The 17,150-nt window shown below is 39.6% G+C and overlaps 1 protein-coding gene across 2 annotated transcripts in view; it reads right to left on the bottom strand.

Moving 5' to 3' along the window:
- Nucleotides 1-1,721: 1,721 nt before the first annotated feature.
- rorb (RAR-related orphan receptor B) overlaps nucleotides 1,722-17,150 on the bottom strand; it is an 82,496-nt gene continuing 67,067 nt past the window's right edge. For both annotated transcript variants that reach the window (XM_060907610.1, XM_060907611.1), the window contains exons 7-10: nucleotides 9,655-9,762; nucleotides 9,448-9,558; nucleotides 9,107-9,219; nucleotides 1,722-1,968 (exon numbers count right to left, since the gene is read on the bottom strand). In XM_060907610.1, the coding sequence (XP_060763593.1) occupies nucleotides 1,810-1,968; nucleotides 9,107-9,219; nucleotides 9,448-9,558; nucleotides 9,655-9,762 (491 nt within the window). In that variant the 3' untranslated portion in view covers nucleotides 1,722-1,809. The remainder of the gene's footprint in view (nucleotides 1,969-9,106; nucleotides 9,220-9,447; nucleotides 9,559-9,654; nucleotides 9,763-17,150) is intronic.

Raw genomic sequence — 17,150 nt, 5'->3', positions numbered from 1 at the left:
GTACCCCACCTCTTGCCCATAGTCAGCTGGGATAGGCTCCAGCTTGCCCGCGACCCTGCACAGGATAAGCGGTTATGGATAATAGTTGAATGGATGAGGCGTTTGGCTGCGAAGGTTCCTTGAACTTCAGGAAGTATTCCCAAACCCATCTGTGAGTATTCGCCACTTAGTCTGCTGACAAAACCATCGCCACTGAATTTCAGTGCATACACTGAAATTTTTTGCCATGTTTTTGGTCACTCACGAGGTGGAGACACACCAAAGAACAACTCGTGAAGCTCATCGTGCGTCGCATGATTGGTGGCAATGCTTCCAATTTTTCATCACCAAGTATTCGCAAACCCATTGCGAGCTAGAGTGAGACCGTAACCTAATGTACTGTAAAAAGCATTCGCTAGTTAAGTGTGTTATTCCAGACTAAAGGAAAAGAAGTCCTTATCCTCTCCTGAAAAGGTTTATCATGAAACACTTTGTGTTTGCGACTAAGGCATAAAGAGTTTCGTTTGAAACAGTTTATAGTAACCTTTTACTTATATTAGTTGTTTACGTTTTCAGGTTCGACATGCGATAGTAGGCATTTCCTCTAGTGACAGAAATATTGCTTGCAAAATTACATTAATGCTCAAGACTAGCATGAGCTCAGATTTTCCATAATGGTGACACCTAGTGTTCAATTTAGGAACTTTTTCACTTAAATTAGCATTACAATTGTTATTTGATTTTTTTTTTGTAAATATGTCAGTTTGGCCATCGTTGCTGAGAAAATACCACAGTGCATCTTTAAAGGGAAGGTTTACAAAGCTTAAAGTGGTATTATGTGTGATGATGATGATGATGATGATGATGACATTTTCATATTGAGCTAGTGTGATTTGCTTCTCAGTTTTGTGCTGGCAGAAATAAAAATAATTTTAACTTCAGATGCATATCTGTTTTTTTTCCCAAGGGCCTTTCATAAACTGATCTTGACTGAATGACTAGTGCTTATTGACATTATTGCAACGTTGACTGATGACACGATGATCAACCGTAAGCATTTGCAAAATATATATCTATATATATCTATATATATCTATATCATCTTATGGAAAAAGATCAGTAATCAATTATTGTTCTTCTCTTAGAAAATCATTTACATTTCCATCATTTCTAAACATTGTTGCAGCATCTATACATATCTACACGGCCCAGACAAGGCTTTTTAAACGTACCCAAAATGAAATTGTCTCGAGTATGGTTTAAGAAGTTTCTCTCAAATTACTGTATGTACACGTCAAACTATAAACCAAAAGGAAAAGATTTACACAAAGTACCGGCCTCTCAGGTTCCTGCTTATAAATTAGGACTAGAATATAAACAGAATGTGGTTTAATACTGGAATATATGAGAACTAGGGAATAACTATGTGATCCTCTTTCTCTGACCCTTATCATATCCCCCTTTTTCATATCACAATTCTGTATAAAAAAAAAAAGGTCAAATAAACTTACCCCAAAAAATGACAGCTTATTAAATGATTGCTCTAAAGTCTGTACATTTCTGGTCAGATCCTCACTAACAGGCGTGTATGTATATACATTCTTTTTGACTGAATCGGTGAAAATGAAGTCGGGTGTTTGAAGTGCTGGACATTCCTGAAGTTTTGTCATTATATTGTCGCCTCAGGGTGCTGGACGCCAACATCGCTGTGTTGTTGAGGTGACCTAGTTAGCTCCGCCTCTTCTGTCTCAGTGGCTAAGCCTCCTGGAAGTTTTGCCATCGTGCTCCTGTCCCTTCATTTAAAAAAAAAAACAACAACAACAGTGTTTGTCACTTGGACATTACACTGGCGGCATCAGGATTGAAAAGCTCCTTGTAAAGTGGAGGGAAGAGCATGTTGACTGTTTCAGGGTGTAACTGCTGGAAGGCCTGGAGCTCCTCCGTGTGCAGGGTGCACAATGCTGCTAGTGTGGGTATTCGACCAATCAGCTGTTAAAAAAAATAATAATAAAAAAAACAGGAACATTGTTATACCGGTAGTAATCTGCTGTCACAACAAGACAAATGGAATAGGCACAGAGAAAAAAAACAGAACATTTGAACACAAAAAGCCTGGCATATGTTGGTGAATCTGACACCACCATACTTACTAACTAACTAACTAACATATATATATATATATATATATATATATATATATATATATATATATATATATATATATATATACAGTTATTCCATGAAATCAAGTCGTACATGAGCTGATAGCTGATGAGGCACGTAGCACCGAGTTGTCTATAAGCCATGTATGATGGGATTGAGTGGAATAACTGTTTTAATTCTATCCACATTCACTGGATTTTGAGAAACAGAACATTTTTATTTTTTGCAAATTCGATAAATCAAAACTTTATACAAATCATCCGACAAAATCATTTCCACTTAGAATGTAAACAAACCGGCAAAATGACAGTAGCAATTTGTGAAAAATGCTATAATGATTCTTGAAAAATAAAAAAAGGTACGTTCTAACTAACAAATCCTTTCATTCCATATTTTGTTGCTTTTTTGTATTTTTGTTCGAGTAGAGTTTTTATTTCGTCCTTGGTTGGTTCAGCAACACGCTCTGCGATTTTGTTTTTCTCTATTCACATTATATGAGCTGATAGCCTAATAGTAGAGTAGTCAATCAGAGTGCATGATTGCTCATATCCAGTGAATGTGGATAGAATAAATATGTATGTATGATATAGATACGAGTGTTTTACTGGAAAATATGCCACTCGCCACTTGTATTTTTCATACGAGCTTCATCTGGGACATGGAGAACCAAATCCATGACATAAATCTCTATATGTCATTTGTGAAGAAATCGATGAATTGTTTTAATACATTTGGGTAATTTTTGTTTGTGAATGTGTCTATACAACCCCGATTCCAAAAAAGTTGGGACAAAGTACAAATTGTAAATAAAAACGGAATGCAATAATTTACAAATCTCAAAAACTGATATTGTATTCACAATAGAACATAGACAACATATCAAATGTCAAAAGTGAGACATTTTGAAATTTCATGCCAAATATTGGCTCATTTGAAATCTCATGACAGCAACACATCTCAAAAAAGTTGGGACAGGGGCAATAAGAGGCTGGAAAAGTTAAAGGTACAGAAAAGGAACAGCTGGAGGACCAAATTGCAACTCATTAGGTCAACTGGCAATAGGTCATTAACATGACTGGGTATAAAAAGAGCATCTTGGAGTGGCAGCGGCTCTCAAAAGTAAAGATGGGAAGAGGATCACCAATCCCCCTAATTCTGCGCCGACAAATAGTGGAGCAATATCAGAAAGGAGTTCGACAGTGTAAAATTGCAAAGAGTTTGAACATATCATCATCTACAGTGCATAATATCATCAAAAGATCAGAGAATCTGGAAGAATCTCTGTGTGTAAAGGTCAAGGCCAGAAAACCATACTGGGTGCCCATGATCTTCGGGCCCTTAGACGGCACTGCATCACATACAGGCATGCTTCTGTATTGGAAATCACAAAATGGGCTCAGGAATATTTCCAGAGAACATTATCTGTGAACACAATTCACCATGCCATCCGCCGTTGCCAGCTAAAACTCTATAGTTCAAAGAAGAAGCCGTATCTAAACATGATCCAGAAGCGCAGACGTCTTCTCTGGGCCAAGGCTCATTTAAAATGGACTGTGGTAAAGTGGAAAACTGTTCTGTGGTCAGATGAATCAAAATTTGAAGTTCTTTATGGAAATCAGGGATGCCGTGTCATTCCGACTAAAGAGGAGAAGGACGACCCAAGTTATTATCAGCGCTCAGTTCAGAAGCCTGCATTTCTGATGGTATGGGGTTGCATTAGTGCATGTGGCATGGGCAGCTTACACATCTGGAAAGACACCATCAATGCTGAAAGGTATATCCAGGTTCTAGAGCAACATATGCTCCCATCCAGACGACGTCTCTTTCAGGGAAGACCTTGCATTTTCCAACATGACTATGCCAAACCACACACTGCATCAATTACAGCATCATGGCTGCGTAGAAGAAGGGTCCGGGTACTGAACTGGCCAGCCTGCAGTCCAGATCTTTCACCCATAGAAAACATTTGGCGCATCATAAAACGGAAGATGCGACAAAAAAGACCTAAGACAGTTGAGCAACTAGAATCCTACATTAGACAAGAATGGGTTAACATTCCTATCCCTAAACTTGAGCAACTTGTCTCCTCAGTCCCCAGACGTTTACAGACTGTTGTAAAGAGAAAAGGGGATGTCTCACAGTGGTAAACATGGCCTTATCCCAACTTTTTTGAGATGTGGTGTTGTCATGAATTTTAAAATCACCTAATTTTTCTCTTTAAATGATACATTTTCTCAGTTTAAACATTTGATATGTCATCTATGTTCTATTCTGAATAAAATATTGAATTTTGAAACTTCCACATCATTGCATTCCATTTTTATTTACAATTTGTACTTTGTCCCAACTTTTTTGGAATCGGGGTTGTGTGTGTATATATATATATATATATATATATATATAAACAGTTATTCCACGAAATCAAGTCGTACATGAGCTGATAGCTGATGAGGCACGTAGCACCGAGTTGTCTATAAGCCATGTACGATGGGATTGAGTGGAATAACTTTTAATTCTATCCACATTCACTGAATTTTGAGAAACAGAACATTTTTATTTTTAGCAAATTCGATAAATCAAAACTTTATACAAATCATCCGACAAAATCATTTCCACTTAGAATGTAAACAAACCGGCAAAATGACAGTAGCAATTTGTGAAAAATGCTATAATGATTCTTGAAAAATAAAAAAAGGTATGTTCTAACTATCAAATCCTTTCATTCCATATTTTGTTTTTGTATTTTTGTTCGAGTAGAGTTTTTATTTCGTCCTCGGTTGGTTCTGTCATGGTCCTACCTGTGGGCTTCTCTCTTCAGGTAACATCTCCACTCAGCATTACCGGCCACGCCCGCTCTCACTTCCTCTTATTAACTTTCAGTGACTGTTGCCGATCACCTGCTTCCCCCCTGTGTAAATTTAAGCTGCAGTTCTCCCAAGCCTCAGTGTCAGATCGTCTGCAACTTCCAGCATGATAACCTGCTCTGTGTTCCTACTACTCTGACTCCTGACGATATTCTGTTCCGTCTGACTCTGTCTGCTCTCCAGCCCCGGTAACCTGATCTGCCTTCTGTCCTGTCGACTCTGCCTCTTGCCTGCCTCTCCTGTACCTTCGCCTGATCTCCAGCTTGCCCAGCCCTGCTGCTCGCCTGCCTCTCCATCAGCCTGGTGTGAGCAGCCCTGCCTGGAGCCCTACTCTTCAGCCCCGGTAACCTGACCCTGCATTTCTGTCCCCTATCTTGCTATCTGATCTGTGACTCTGTGTTCCAGCCTGCTCACTAACTCCAGCCTGCTGAGGGACTACTGCTGGGAGACTGCCTGAAACCCAAGTGCTGCCAGCCTATAGCCACACCTCTCTGACAACGCCTGATCCTGTCTGATCTCAGAAGCTAAGCAGGGTTGGGCCTGGTCAGTACTTGGATGGGAGACCTCAGATGTCACCACCATGCTCCCACCAGCCATCCCTGCCTCTCAGTCCTCCTGTCACTGAACTTCACCCACATTCTCCCTTTTCCCCTGTTATTATTAAACTGTGGTTTGAGTGCATTTGATCTCCTCTCTTGTCTGGTCCTTGACAGGTTCAGCAACATGCTCTGTGATTTTGTTTTTCTCTATTCACATTATATGAGCTGATAGCCTAATAGTAGAGTAGTCAATCAGAGCGCATGATTGCTCATATCCAGTGAATGTGGATAGAATAAATATGTATGTATGATATAGATATGAGTGTTTTTTACTGGAAAATACGCCACTCGCCACTTGTATTTTTTATATGAGCTTTATCCGGGACATGGAGAACCAAAACCATGACATAAATCTCTATATATCATTTGTGAAGAAATTGATGAATTGTTTTAATACATTTGGGTAATTTTTGTTTGTGAATGTGTCTATATAACAAAAATAAAATCACACATTGGCTTGAAGATATTAAGTTTATCTTCTCGCCTTTTTCATAAAAAATACATCGCGGTTCTGAGTGACATATTTAAATAATATTGGCTGGCTTTGAGTGGTATATCAGATCTATTCCATTCAGCTAGCATGATACTGAACGAGTCTAAGACGAGTCAAAATTCTTTCAAATTCTCAAAATCCTCCGTAGTTAACGAAGCAAACCTGATGGCCATGTTTGTTTACAAATTGTCACAGTCACTCGCTAGCGTGGAAATTTTACATCTCTGATGTGTGACGTTGTATTGTATTGACAACCATGCAATATTGTAAACCATATCCAACGGTCATTCTCCAGTGGGTAGAGTGACGTAATACACACAGGATAAGCGATATGCTAACAATATTGCATGCTATCAAACCAAATGAATGAAACCCGCTAGAAGGGAATAGAGCACGTTTTTTTTCCATGGAAAAAGTGTCCTGTATGTATAATAATTCTTGATATTTCATTCTGATGACATCACTCCCAGTGTTTTCTCGCGGACTAGACGCATGTTGTCAAAATGGCAAACCAGTTCAAAATTTAAATTCTTTTGATTAACTTGCATTTTTGTTTTTGTGGATGTATCCATATAATATAAAGCAGTGATTCCCAACCACTGTGCTGCGGCACATTAGTGTGCCGTGAGAGATCATCAGGTGTACCGTGGGATTTCACTTAATTGTTCCGAAAATTATTTATTTACTGCAAATAATTTTGTCTTCGTTCATCTATGCCAGTGACGTATAGACCTTTTTCACGTGACGTCACGACAAACGCGGACGCCATTTTGGACATGTACTACCAGTAGTTTACCACAGCCAGCATTGAGGAACAGCAGCAAAGAAAGTGTTTATTTTCAACAAGACTTCCATCATGCTACTATATTGTTGTGCACCTGGATGTAGTAACCATCAACAAACAAGGCAAGGGTTATCATTTTATCGGATCCCGACGGAGAAGATGGATAGCGGCCATAAACAGGAAAGATTGGCAGCCCTCGGCATACCAGCGCTTGTGTAGTGACCACTTTGTTGGAGGTAAGACGAATAAAATTAGCCAGAAAAGGCATTACATTGCTGTTAACATTCTGTGGCGGCGAGTGTGTAACCAAATAGGCTAAAATAACCCATTGTAACCTCTTTGTTCTTCTGTAGTAGCTATTAGCTAACGACATTAGCTAGCGTTGTGTTCCTTTGCTGTTGGTAGACTGTAGGACAGATCAGAGGCAGTGTCCTACAAACAGCGCTTAATTTGAGGGGGAGCAAGCCGGAGCGCGCTCCGAAACCTCGGGCGTTGGCTCCGGCAGCTATTTACACTGGATCCGGTGATCCGACACCTCTTTTGACTATGTAGCAAAAAAAACCCCCAAATAATTAAATTAAAAAATACAAGTTTATTTAGTGTTAATGTCTGATTTTGATATCTGTCTTGTTGGTGATTTCTCTCATGAAACGACATCCACAAAATATTTGCAGATGAACTTAATTTGCAGTGTTATTACAAAACATGCCCAGAAGCGTAGCGCAGCGCCGCGCCCCCCTCCCCCCCTCTTTTTTTCCGCACCGGAGCCGCTCATCCTCTGCGCTCCGGACCTCCCACTTTACAAATTAAGCACTGCCTACAAATAAGTGTTCAAAACAAGAGGAACATGTATTTGTCTCTTAAATCCAGGCCATTCCCTGTAATCTGTAACAACGGTTGGAGAAAGTAATGGCAAATAGTGAGTGCACAAACCGTAGAAGGTAAACTGTACACAGCGCCAGGGCAGTGTGATGGTATGTCTACTTTTAGATTGTGTTAGCTTATCAATGAACACACTCGTCACTCGACGAGTTTCACGTCTTTACGACGGATACTTAAATGTGTGTTAGGTATTATTGTTGCAGTCTAAGAAGTCATTGTAGCAGCTAGATGAGCGAGAACCGAAAGGGTCTGTGCCATAAACCGTTATTTCTGTACGGCGTTGCTAATGTGTCGTTACTGTTGTTATTTCTCCCTCTGCTCGCCCTGTAAATGCCCTACGTCGCTGGATAGCGAAGGTATTTTCTGCATCTCGCTCCTTTTTCTTGTATGTTCTCCGTTTGTCGCCTTCCTCGCATTCAAACCAATTCGAGCCGAAGTCCGCTACATGTCCAAAATGGTGGTCGCGTTTACGAAGGTCACGTGACTGAAAAGGGTCTATAGTGACTGGCAGAACAATTAAATACTCTTCAAATAGATGGCAGCAGGTAGCTAATTAACCTGTATATCTACCTGTTGCCATTCAAACAATAGAATTAGTAATGCTTCAGGTGTGACAGCGGTGATAGCGATAGATAAATATTTAAAAAGAAAAAGCACACAATCCAAACTGGGCCCTGGAGAAAATTCTGACCCAGATGAAGGCCCTAGTATGAGTAGAGGTCAGAAGAAAGCAAAAAAGGTGATTTTCCACAACCTATCTATGCGAGCTGGGATTTTCAAGCATGACTGCTATAAAAACTAAAAAAGGAGAGTGACTCAAAGCTGTTGAAGATCTTCGTCTGTGTCTTTCTTCAATTCCTACGAGTATATCAGCTTTGTGTTCAACTAAACAGGTTTCCAACTAAGGAAATTGTGAGTAAATTGAGACTATATTATCATTTTATATATATATATATATATATATATATATATATATATATATATATATATATATATTTATATATTTATGATATTTTTGTTTGGTGGTGTGCCGTGGGATTTTTCAAATGTAAAATATGTGCCGTGGCTCAAGAAAGTTTGGGAAACACTGTTATATTATAAAGAACATTACACAGATGATCTGAGTTATGATCGAACACCTGACACAGTGAGTGTTTCATAAGAAGTACAGAACACTATAGATACCAGATACAGACCAGAACAAGTATCATGTCCTTTTGGTGTAAATCAGTGATTCTGAAACCACTAGTTGTGACAGAGCAAAAACATGGACTCTTTTTGAAAACCACTGTTTTAAAACTATCAGCAATGGTGAACGGTAGAGAATTTAACGCAGTGGTACCTTAGTCAACGCATCCTCATCCATGTGGTTCTTCTGCATAATGTGCTGGAGGGCCAAGTAGATTTTCTCCTGAAGTTTCTGGACTTTTCTTGGTTCCATTAGCCAGGGCCGATCTGAGGAAACACCCAGTTGTTATTTGTTAACGTTCTGAAATCATAAAACATTCCTTCATTAAATGATCTTCACTGAGCACACTGTATATGAGCCTTGAATACACCCTGAACAGGACATTTGGACTGATGACACTTAAACTAGCCAATCGGAGACAGTTTCCACATGCATCCATTCTGATCTGACCTCAGGTCAGTATCTCCTGCTGACCTTTAAGCAGGAAGCCTGACCTGTGGAAATGAGAACGGCTGCAGAGAATAGTGCGATCTCCTCTTCCGTCAGCTGCAGGGAGCACAGACTCTTAGCAAAGTCGAACATGGTGCTGACGAGATCATCGCAGCCTTCAGGAAACAGAAAAGCAAACACTAAGATGAGACACATGCAGGCTGAGAGAAAAAAAAAGAAATTATTAAAAGCATGAAAGGGACTGGACATACCGAGTGCCTTGAATATCTGAATGCCACCGTATTTACCCTCGAACAGAACCGTGTTGTTGAGAGGGTTAAACGCTCTGCACATTCTTACCAACACCACCTCCAGACAACCTGAGAGACACAGATTATCGTTTATTACTCATTATTATCACTTTACATCCTGGTTAATACTGTTAATGGGTTATGTATGTAAATATGTATATACAGTATTAATTAAAATGTTTGGACACCCCTACTCTACTCATTCATAGGGTTTTCTGTATTTTCTACATTGTAGAACAATACTGAAGACACTGAAACTATGAAATAACATATGGAATATAGAGCAGTGGCTACAATTATCAACACCTTAACGATCTTTTGGCCGTTGCAAAAGTAGAAAAGACTTTCAATACATAAATTGTGCATGAATAATTACTCAAACTTCCACTGGAAAAAAAAAAGAGTTGATTCTCGATTACTTAGCATATCAGATCATGTGACATCGCACCACAATTATCGACACCTTTGTCCACAGTTATTGACACCGTTCCACAATTATCAACATCCAGATGATTCTTTATATAAAAAAATAATAATAATCGGTATGTGGTATTTTGTTATTTAAAATTTGTTTTACACAGACTTATATTTAGTACAAAATATCTTTTATATAAATATATCGATGTCGGTGCTTACATAAATGAGGAATTAATTCTAATGTTTGTAAACAAATGACCTGATAATGTTGAATCTGTGTCAGAAAATCTTTTTGTTCCACTTTCTACCCACTTTCTGAGTATTTTCGTAGATCACATTTTATTAATCATTCGTTGCTGTTTGTATTAATTTCTAGTTTTGTAGTTTACCAATAATTCAAACAGTGCTCTAATTTGTTGCAATCAGATTCAGATTGGTGAAGCTTCAGTATTTTCAAACAAGTGGGGTTTTTTTTAACTGAAATTTTAAATTCACATCTAAAAATATAAAATGTCTACTGATATTGTAATATGTAGTAGATATTTACAACAAACTGAAAAAAATTCTGAATGGAATAGAAAAATCTGAATATTTCAAGCATGTAATTTTTTATATGCTAGGAATTTAATTCTGGTCTAATTCTATTCATTTTAATAGGATTCCAAATACTCTATAAGCATTCCATTCTGTTATGAATCAGAAAAAAATGATTATAAAATCACAGCACTTTTATTTCTTTAAAGTACTTCATCTATTTCAACAATGTTACACAAAGATCGATCCATAACAGTTGTAAATGTCACTTAATTCCACAGGGTGTCGATAATGGTGGACACCGGTGAAAGTGATCACTAGTCGATAAACCTCATGTGACTTCTCAAACGCACGTTTAGATACAAAATGTCGACTATCAAATGAAAGAGTCAGAAACAAAGTAGGTTTCGACAAGGAGATCATGAAATATCAGTGAATTTGATAAGTAAAAACATGTCCATGATCTTTCCACCATGCTTATCTGCAATGATAACGTCTGGGTTTTCCTCAAATTGCTGATCATGCTAAAAAAAAATTCCATCTCAGGTAACAAGCTGTATCATCAGATGACAAGATCAAAGGGTGGTGGGGGGTCTTCCGGTTGATTAATTAACCAATAATAACTGTTTTAACTGAAACTCACCTTTGTAAAATTGCTTTTTCATTGGTAAATCTAAAAAGGCATCAATAATTATAGACTGTCAATAATTGTAGCCGCTGCTCTAGATGGAATTATGTGGTAAACAAAAAAGTGTTAGACAAAATATGTTTCATATTTTAGATTCTTCAAAGTCGCCACTTGATGACGCTTTGCACACAGTTGGCATTATCTTAACCGGCTTTATGAGGTAATCACCTGGAACGCTTTTCAATTAACAGGTGTGCCTGATCAAAAGTTAATTAGTGCAATTTCTTGCCTCCTTAATGTGTTTAAAACCATCAAATACCAAGAACCACTCAACTAAGTCAAGAGAATCGACAGTCCATCATTACTTGAAGACATGAAGCATCTTTGTATTTATTAAAATAAAGAAAAAACATTGAATTAGAAGGTGTGTTCAAACTTTTAACTCGTAATTGTATATACCATGCAGTGAGAGGCTCCAGTTGGAATTATGGTTTCTCTGAGGTGGCTGTGCCCCTCAGAAAATCGTACTATGCCAGTCACCAAAGATAAACCATAATTCCTGGAGCCTCTCACTGCATGGTATATTTGATTTTTATCCCTGATCAAAAATTCCAAACTAAAAGTGTTAACTTTCAACTTTCGTCCATGAGATTGAATCTCAGCATCAACTCACTGGAGGCAGCCATGTTTGTTGTTTACGTCGGAGCGACCTTTGACCCGCATATGTGCAATGTACCACGCTATTGCTTTTTTTAACCATTTATTCATTTATTTATTTGCCATATTATCACCTGCCTTGCCAGGCATGATCATAATACGTTGTAGGTATCATGCTGCCATCTTGTGTCAGAACTACAGTTCCCAGTCCACTTCCGTGTGACCTACGTCACGCGTGGGCGGGATCATCTACGTCATCATACAAGGAAACATAAAACAATGGGACAACGCTTCCATCTTTGTCTCTCACGTCTGGCTTCCGATGAATCTGGACGTATAAAGAGGCGCTCTCCACCCAAAAGACGTCTTCTTTCTTGCAAGATCCATCACTCAGCGCGATTTTCTTTCTTACCCTTGGCAAAGGTAAACTCTAGAGTCGCGCGATCTTTAAACTCAACCTGAGTTACAACCGGTTTACTTGCATTAGAAGTGACGTCACGACTGCAGCCCAGGCAGTTAAAAGTTAAGAAGCGATTGAATCCTTTTTAACTCAAAAGCGCTGTGCATCTTATTCTGATCAGAGACTTTTCCTCACGAACGCTGAGGTTCGGACCAAGAATCCTCTGCTTTCCACGGGACCCACCCAAGTGCTCCGCTGGACCAGAAAGTTTTCTGCGCCTCCATCACGAGCGGCTCACGTGCTCCCACGGCGAGGCCCGAGACTACACCGGCGAATAGTTCTTCATATCTTGCTAAAGGCAGGATTAAGTAAGATTTTGGCATTTGGGCATAATTAGGATAGTCTTAGGAACTTGCTTTTATTGAAATAGTGTGAATTTAAACCCAGGTTTATCTGTTACACTGTTAGACACGCAGCGTGTTGATTTATTTTGTTCTATGTTCTCTCAATTGTTTTTTTTAATAGATAGGCTGTGCATGCTTTTCTTTACTGCTAACATATAGTTCTCTTATTATACCTCTTGATCTCAAGATTTCAGTGGATTCAGTATGGTTATGAGCTAGTGGGTTAGCTACAGCTTCCCTTTTGTCTGCTTAGCAACACAAAGCTAATCAAGGCCTACCATGTGCTCAGCAGGCCATCAGGCCTGATAAACCACACCTCAGCTAGAAATCCACAAGTTAGCTTTTAGTTAGCTACGGCTAATACCCTTGTCTTTAGCAACACGTGCTCAGTAGGCCTCACCAGGCCTAACAAACACACTTTAGCTAGGCCATAGGGCCTTTAGCAAACTCACACTAGCAACACAAGGCTAAACACAGAGCTAATCCTTTGTTCTGTTTAGATAACATTCTTTTGTTTAGCTACCAACAAGCTAGGCCTCCACCACGTGTAGTTAGCTACACGAGGCTAAACACATGGTCAAGTCCTACACACACACACCCACACACACACCTCACTGCTTGTATATATTGGCTTATTATTTTTATCTTTGTTATAATAAATTCATTTATTAAACAAACTGTGTTTATTTGTGTGAACAATATGAAGTCCCCAGTCTCCCTCGAATTCAAAAGGGTGCATATATAAAAGTTATGTAATGTGGTAAGTGATTGTAATAATTTGGAAATATACCATAATTTAGCTGTTTGGTAATTTATTATTAAGCACCAGGATTAATGGTATGATTCACTAAATGATTCATTGAACGATTCACTAAATGATTCACTAAACGATTCATTGAACGATTCACTGAATGACTCACTTCAAATGAGACTGATTCTATGGTATGATTCAATTCAAACGAGTCAAATTAAACGATTCAATGGGATTGATTCATTTTAATTATTAACCTTCAAAATTTAATGAGACTGATTTAACGAGATTGATCACTTAATATCAATAATTAACTGATTGCACCCACAACGTAGACACACAGAAATGCTTGCGGAGCCACAGCTGTGACTCAAATTGGTTACTAAACCATTATTTTTGTTATTTGAAAAAGAGCAGTACATAAAAACAATTCCTGACTCACAAAATCAGAAAGCTGTTAAAACTATTGATTTGTGTGGTTATTTTAATGTGTTCAGTTAAAAATCCCCCTGGCTGAAATGTTGATGTCCATCCATCCATCTATTATCCATAACCAATTATCCTGTGCAGGGTCGTGGGCAAGCTGGAGCCTATCCCAGCTGACTATGGGCGAGAGGTGGGGTACACCCTGGACAAGTCGCCAGATCATTGCAGGGCTGACACACAGAGACAAACAACCATTCACACTCACATTCACACCTACGGTCAATTTAGAGCCACCAATTAACCTAACCTGTATGTCTTTGGTCTGTGGGGGAAACCGGAGCACCCGGAGGAAACCCACACAGACATAGGGAGAACATGCAAGCTCCACACAGAAAGGCCCTTGTTGGCCACTGGGCTCGAACCCAGAACCTTCTTGCTGTGAGGCGACAGTGCTAACCACTACAACACCATGCCGCCTGAAATGTTAATGTTTTTGTTTCAGTTGTATCAATTACTTTTACTTTTGTCTGTCCTTATTGTTAAAAAAAAAGACTCGAGTTGGCCGTATAGCTTGACATTGTGACCTCAGTTCATGGTATATCCAGAATATACTATGACTGACTCAGACCATATCCATTTTTTAAAATTTTTGACGCCATGACATACATTCCTTAATCAATGGTGGAACTATTTTATGTCATGTGAACAATCCTTGGCCAATCCCTACACAGGAATTTATTGATGAGGGATATAATACTGGATAGCCATCCATCTATCAATTTTTGGCTGCCACCTCCTTCAGTCCTTCCGGAGGCATATCGAGGCATTACCAAGCCAGCCAAGTCAGAGCCCATCACCCAACCTAAAGTTGCAGGGAAGCAACCCTCTCACTACCTGGAAAACTCCAAAGTATAAGTTCTGAACTGGGGGAATATAAGTAAACCCACACCTGCCCACCACCTCTCGCCTAGGGCAACTCCAGAGTAGAACAGAATCCAGCCGTCTCCAGGAGATTGATTCCAGAACCTGTGCTATATGTTGAGGTGAGCTTGAATATATCTAGCTGGTATCTCTCAACCTCCCACACAAGCTCAGGCTCCTTTCCCAGCAGAGAGGTAATGTCCAGAACTTTCCTGAACTCTGACGTTTCCCATGATTCATTGCTGTGTCATAGCGGAAGCCGGGATCTTTCTTCTGCTCCACTGTGTTGACATTTGTAGCTAATGCTAACTGCTATGTAGTTATGCTCAAAGATGGCTAAAAGATGGTTACACGGGTCTGGGGATAATACGATCAAAGTGCCCCACCCGTCTACCCTCATGGAATGTATAGATGACATGAAGTTGTGGCCCGACGTCAGCTATGTTGACATTGTCAATTCTTTTATTCTTAGCGAGGGCATTGATGGTGAGGAGCTAAGGAACTACCAAAGCACAGAGGCGTACAATGTTATCTACACAGTAATAACATTGGCAAAATTATGTGTAAAAGAGAGGGCGAGTTTGTTTGCTGAGGTTGAGCCTAGCCAGAGCAAATAAAGGGAAATCCTGCAGTCATGCAGTAGCTATCATCTGGAAGATAGGCTCTGTCAGAGTAGAGTGATTGCATTATTGTATTGGTTTACTAATAATGTAGTGTTTATATATTGTAAGTCGCTTTGGACAAAAGCATCTGCCAAATACCATATAGGCTCAATATGTATATGTATAGGCTCAAGAAGCAAAAACTAGGTCAGAGAACCTAACCATTTTAATGCAGATGCTGCCAAATTTTGGAAACAATAAACACACCATACTTAAATAATTCCTTGTCTATGTATTTGCCCAAGCTTCTTCAACTTCTTAACTACCCTGGCCTGAGTTTTCTAAAAACATCGCAGAACAAAGATCGATATTAAATGGTAAAGCGAGCAGCACAATGAACGCTCTCTCTCCTAGTTAAGATTCTCTTAGTGTTAAGAGGCTTTTGGGAAACCAACCCCTGATCATTCCAGATATTGGATGGTATTTGTAGACTATTTGTTTACACTCGTACTTCAGCACTGGTTGCTCTTAGATTCTCTTGGCTACCTGCACTTATTGTTCGTCGTTTTGAATAAAAAAAGTCAGCTGAATGACTGTAATGTAGTGTAATGTTTGAATAATGTGCAAGCTCTAAACTACAATTACACAGAATTAATGTTGTTGATTCAGATCCAAAATGCAGTGCTTAGTGAAAGACAGGAATTGCATGTACAGATGAGCAGCGCAGATGGTGCTGGACAACACGTTTTGTGAGTCTGTTTGTGCTCAAAACAGATTCCATTCATAAAATCTTTAAGTTTACGTGAGTTGTTTGTGCACCCGACGATGGCACACGTTGAACCAGAAAAAGACACAATTTAAAAAGACGTTATCCTCTGACTAAAACATGGTTGCCGTAGCTAGCTCCGCTCGGCTATGTTCGGCTCCCTCAGCTTCAGTTGCTTGGATAAACCAGAAATCAAAGCCTGGCATCCGGGAGAGGCGGGTGTCATGGTGACCCCCGTTGTCTCTCGCAGGAAAGTCATGGATTTCATGTCCCTAAAGCCAGTTTTGGGCTGAGCCAGGATGGGCCCCATAGGTAAAGCCCCTCACCTAGGCCTGGCTCCAGGGCAGGGCCCCAGTATCCCTATTCCAGGTGAGGTATCAAGATTCCTTGTTTTCCTGCTCATAGGAGTCTGAGTAATTGCACTTAGTCTGACCCCTCACCGAGGACCAGTTTGCCTTGAGAGAATCTTACTTCAGACAACACAGGGGCAAACTGCTTCTGACAATATAGCTCCGAGGATCACTAGGCACTCGGACACCTACACCAAAAAAGGTGGTGATTCATGGACGTGTGTGTGTGTGAACACACACACACACACACACACACACACACACACACACACACACACACACACGTACGCAGTGTCCTCCACAATTCTTGGCACCCTTTGTAAAAGATTAGTAACAAGAGTGCTCTGAGACCACAAAATCCCCCGCTAACAACTATGCTATAACTCTGGTAAAATGCAACTGAATTGAATGAAATTGCAATATGCATATTACCGACATATAACAAAGAATCCTGCCAAGTTTCGTGAAATTCCTCCAAAAATTGTGAGAGGAGTTGATTTCAGAAGGTGAGTACCCTTCCCGGGACGGACATCGTCACGATATAATCCCCCTTTGGGTCTTTTGGCCAACGGGGATAAAAAAACAAATAAAAAAAACCCCC

This window comes from Neoarius graeffei, chromosome 24 (assembly GCF_027579695.1).
Source record: "Neoarius graeffei isolate fNeoGra1 chromosome 24, fNeoGra1.pri, whole genome shotgun sequence".
NCBI classification, from domain to species: domain Eukaryota; kingdom Metazoa; phylum Chordata; class Actinopteri; order Siluriformes; family Ariidae; genus Neoarius; species Neoarius graeffei.
The sequence above is the reverse complement of the archived record's forward strand: the minus strand, read 5'-3'. Positions and strand labels throughout refer to the sequence as shown.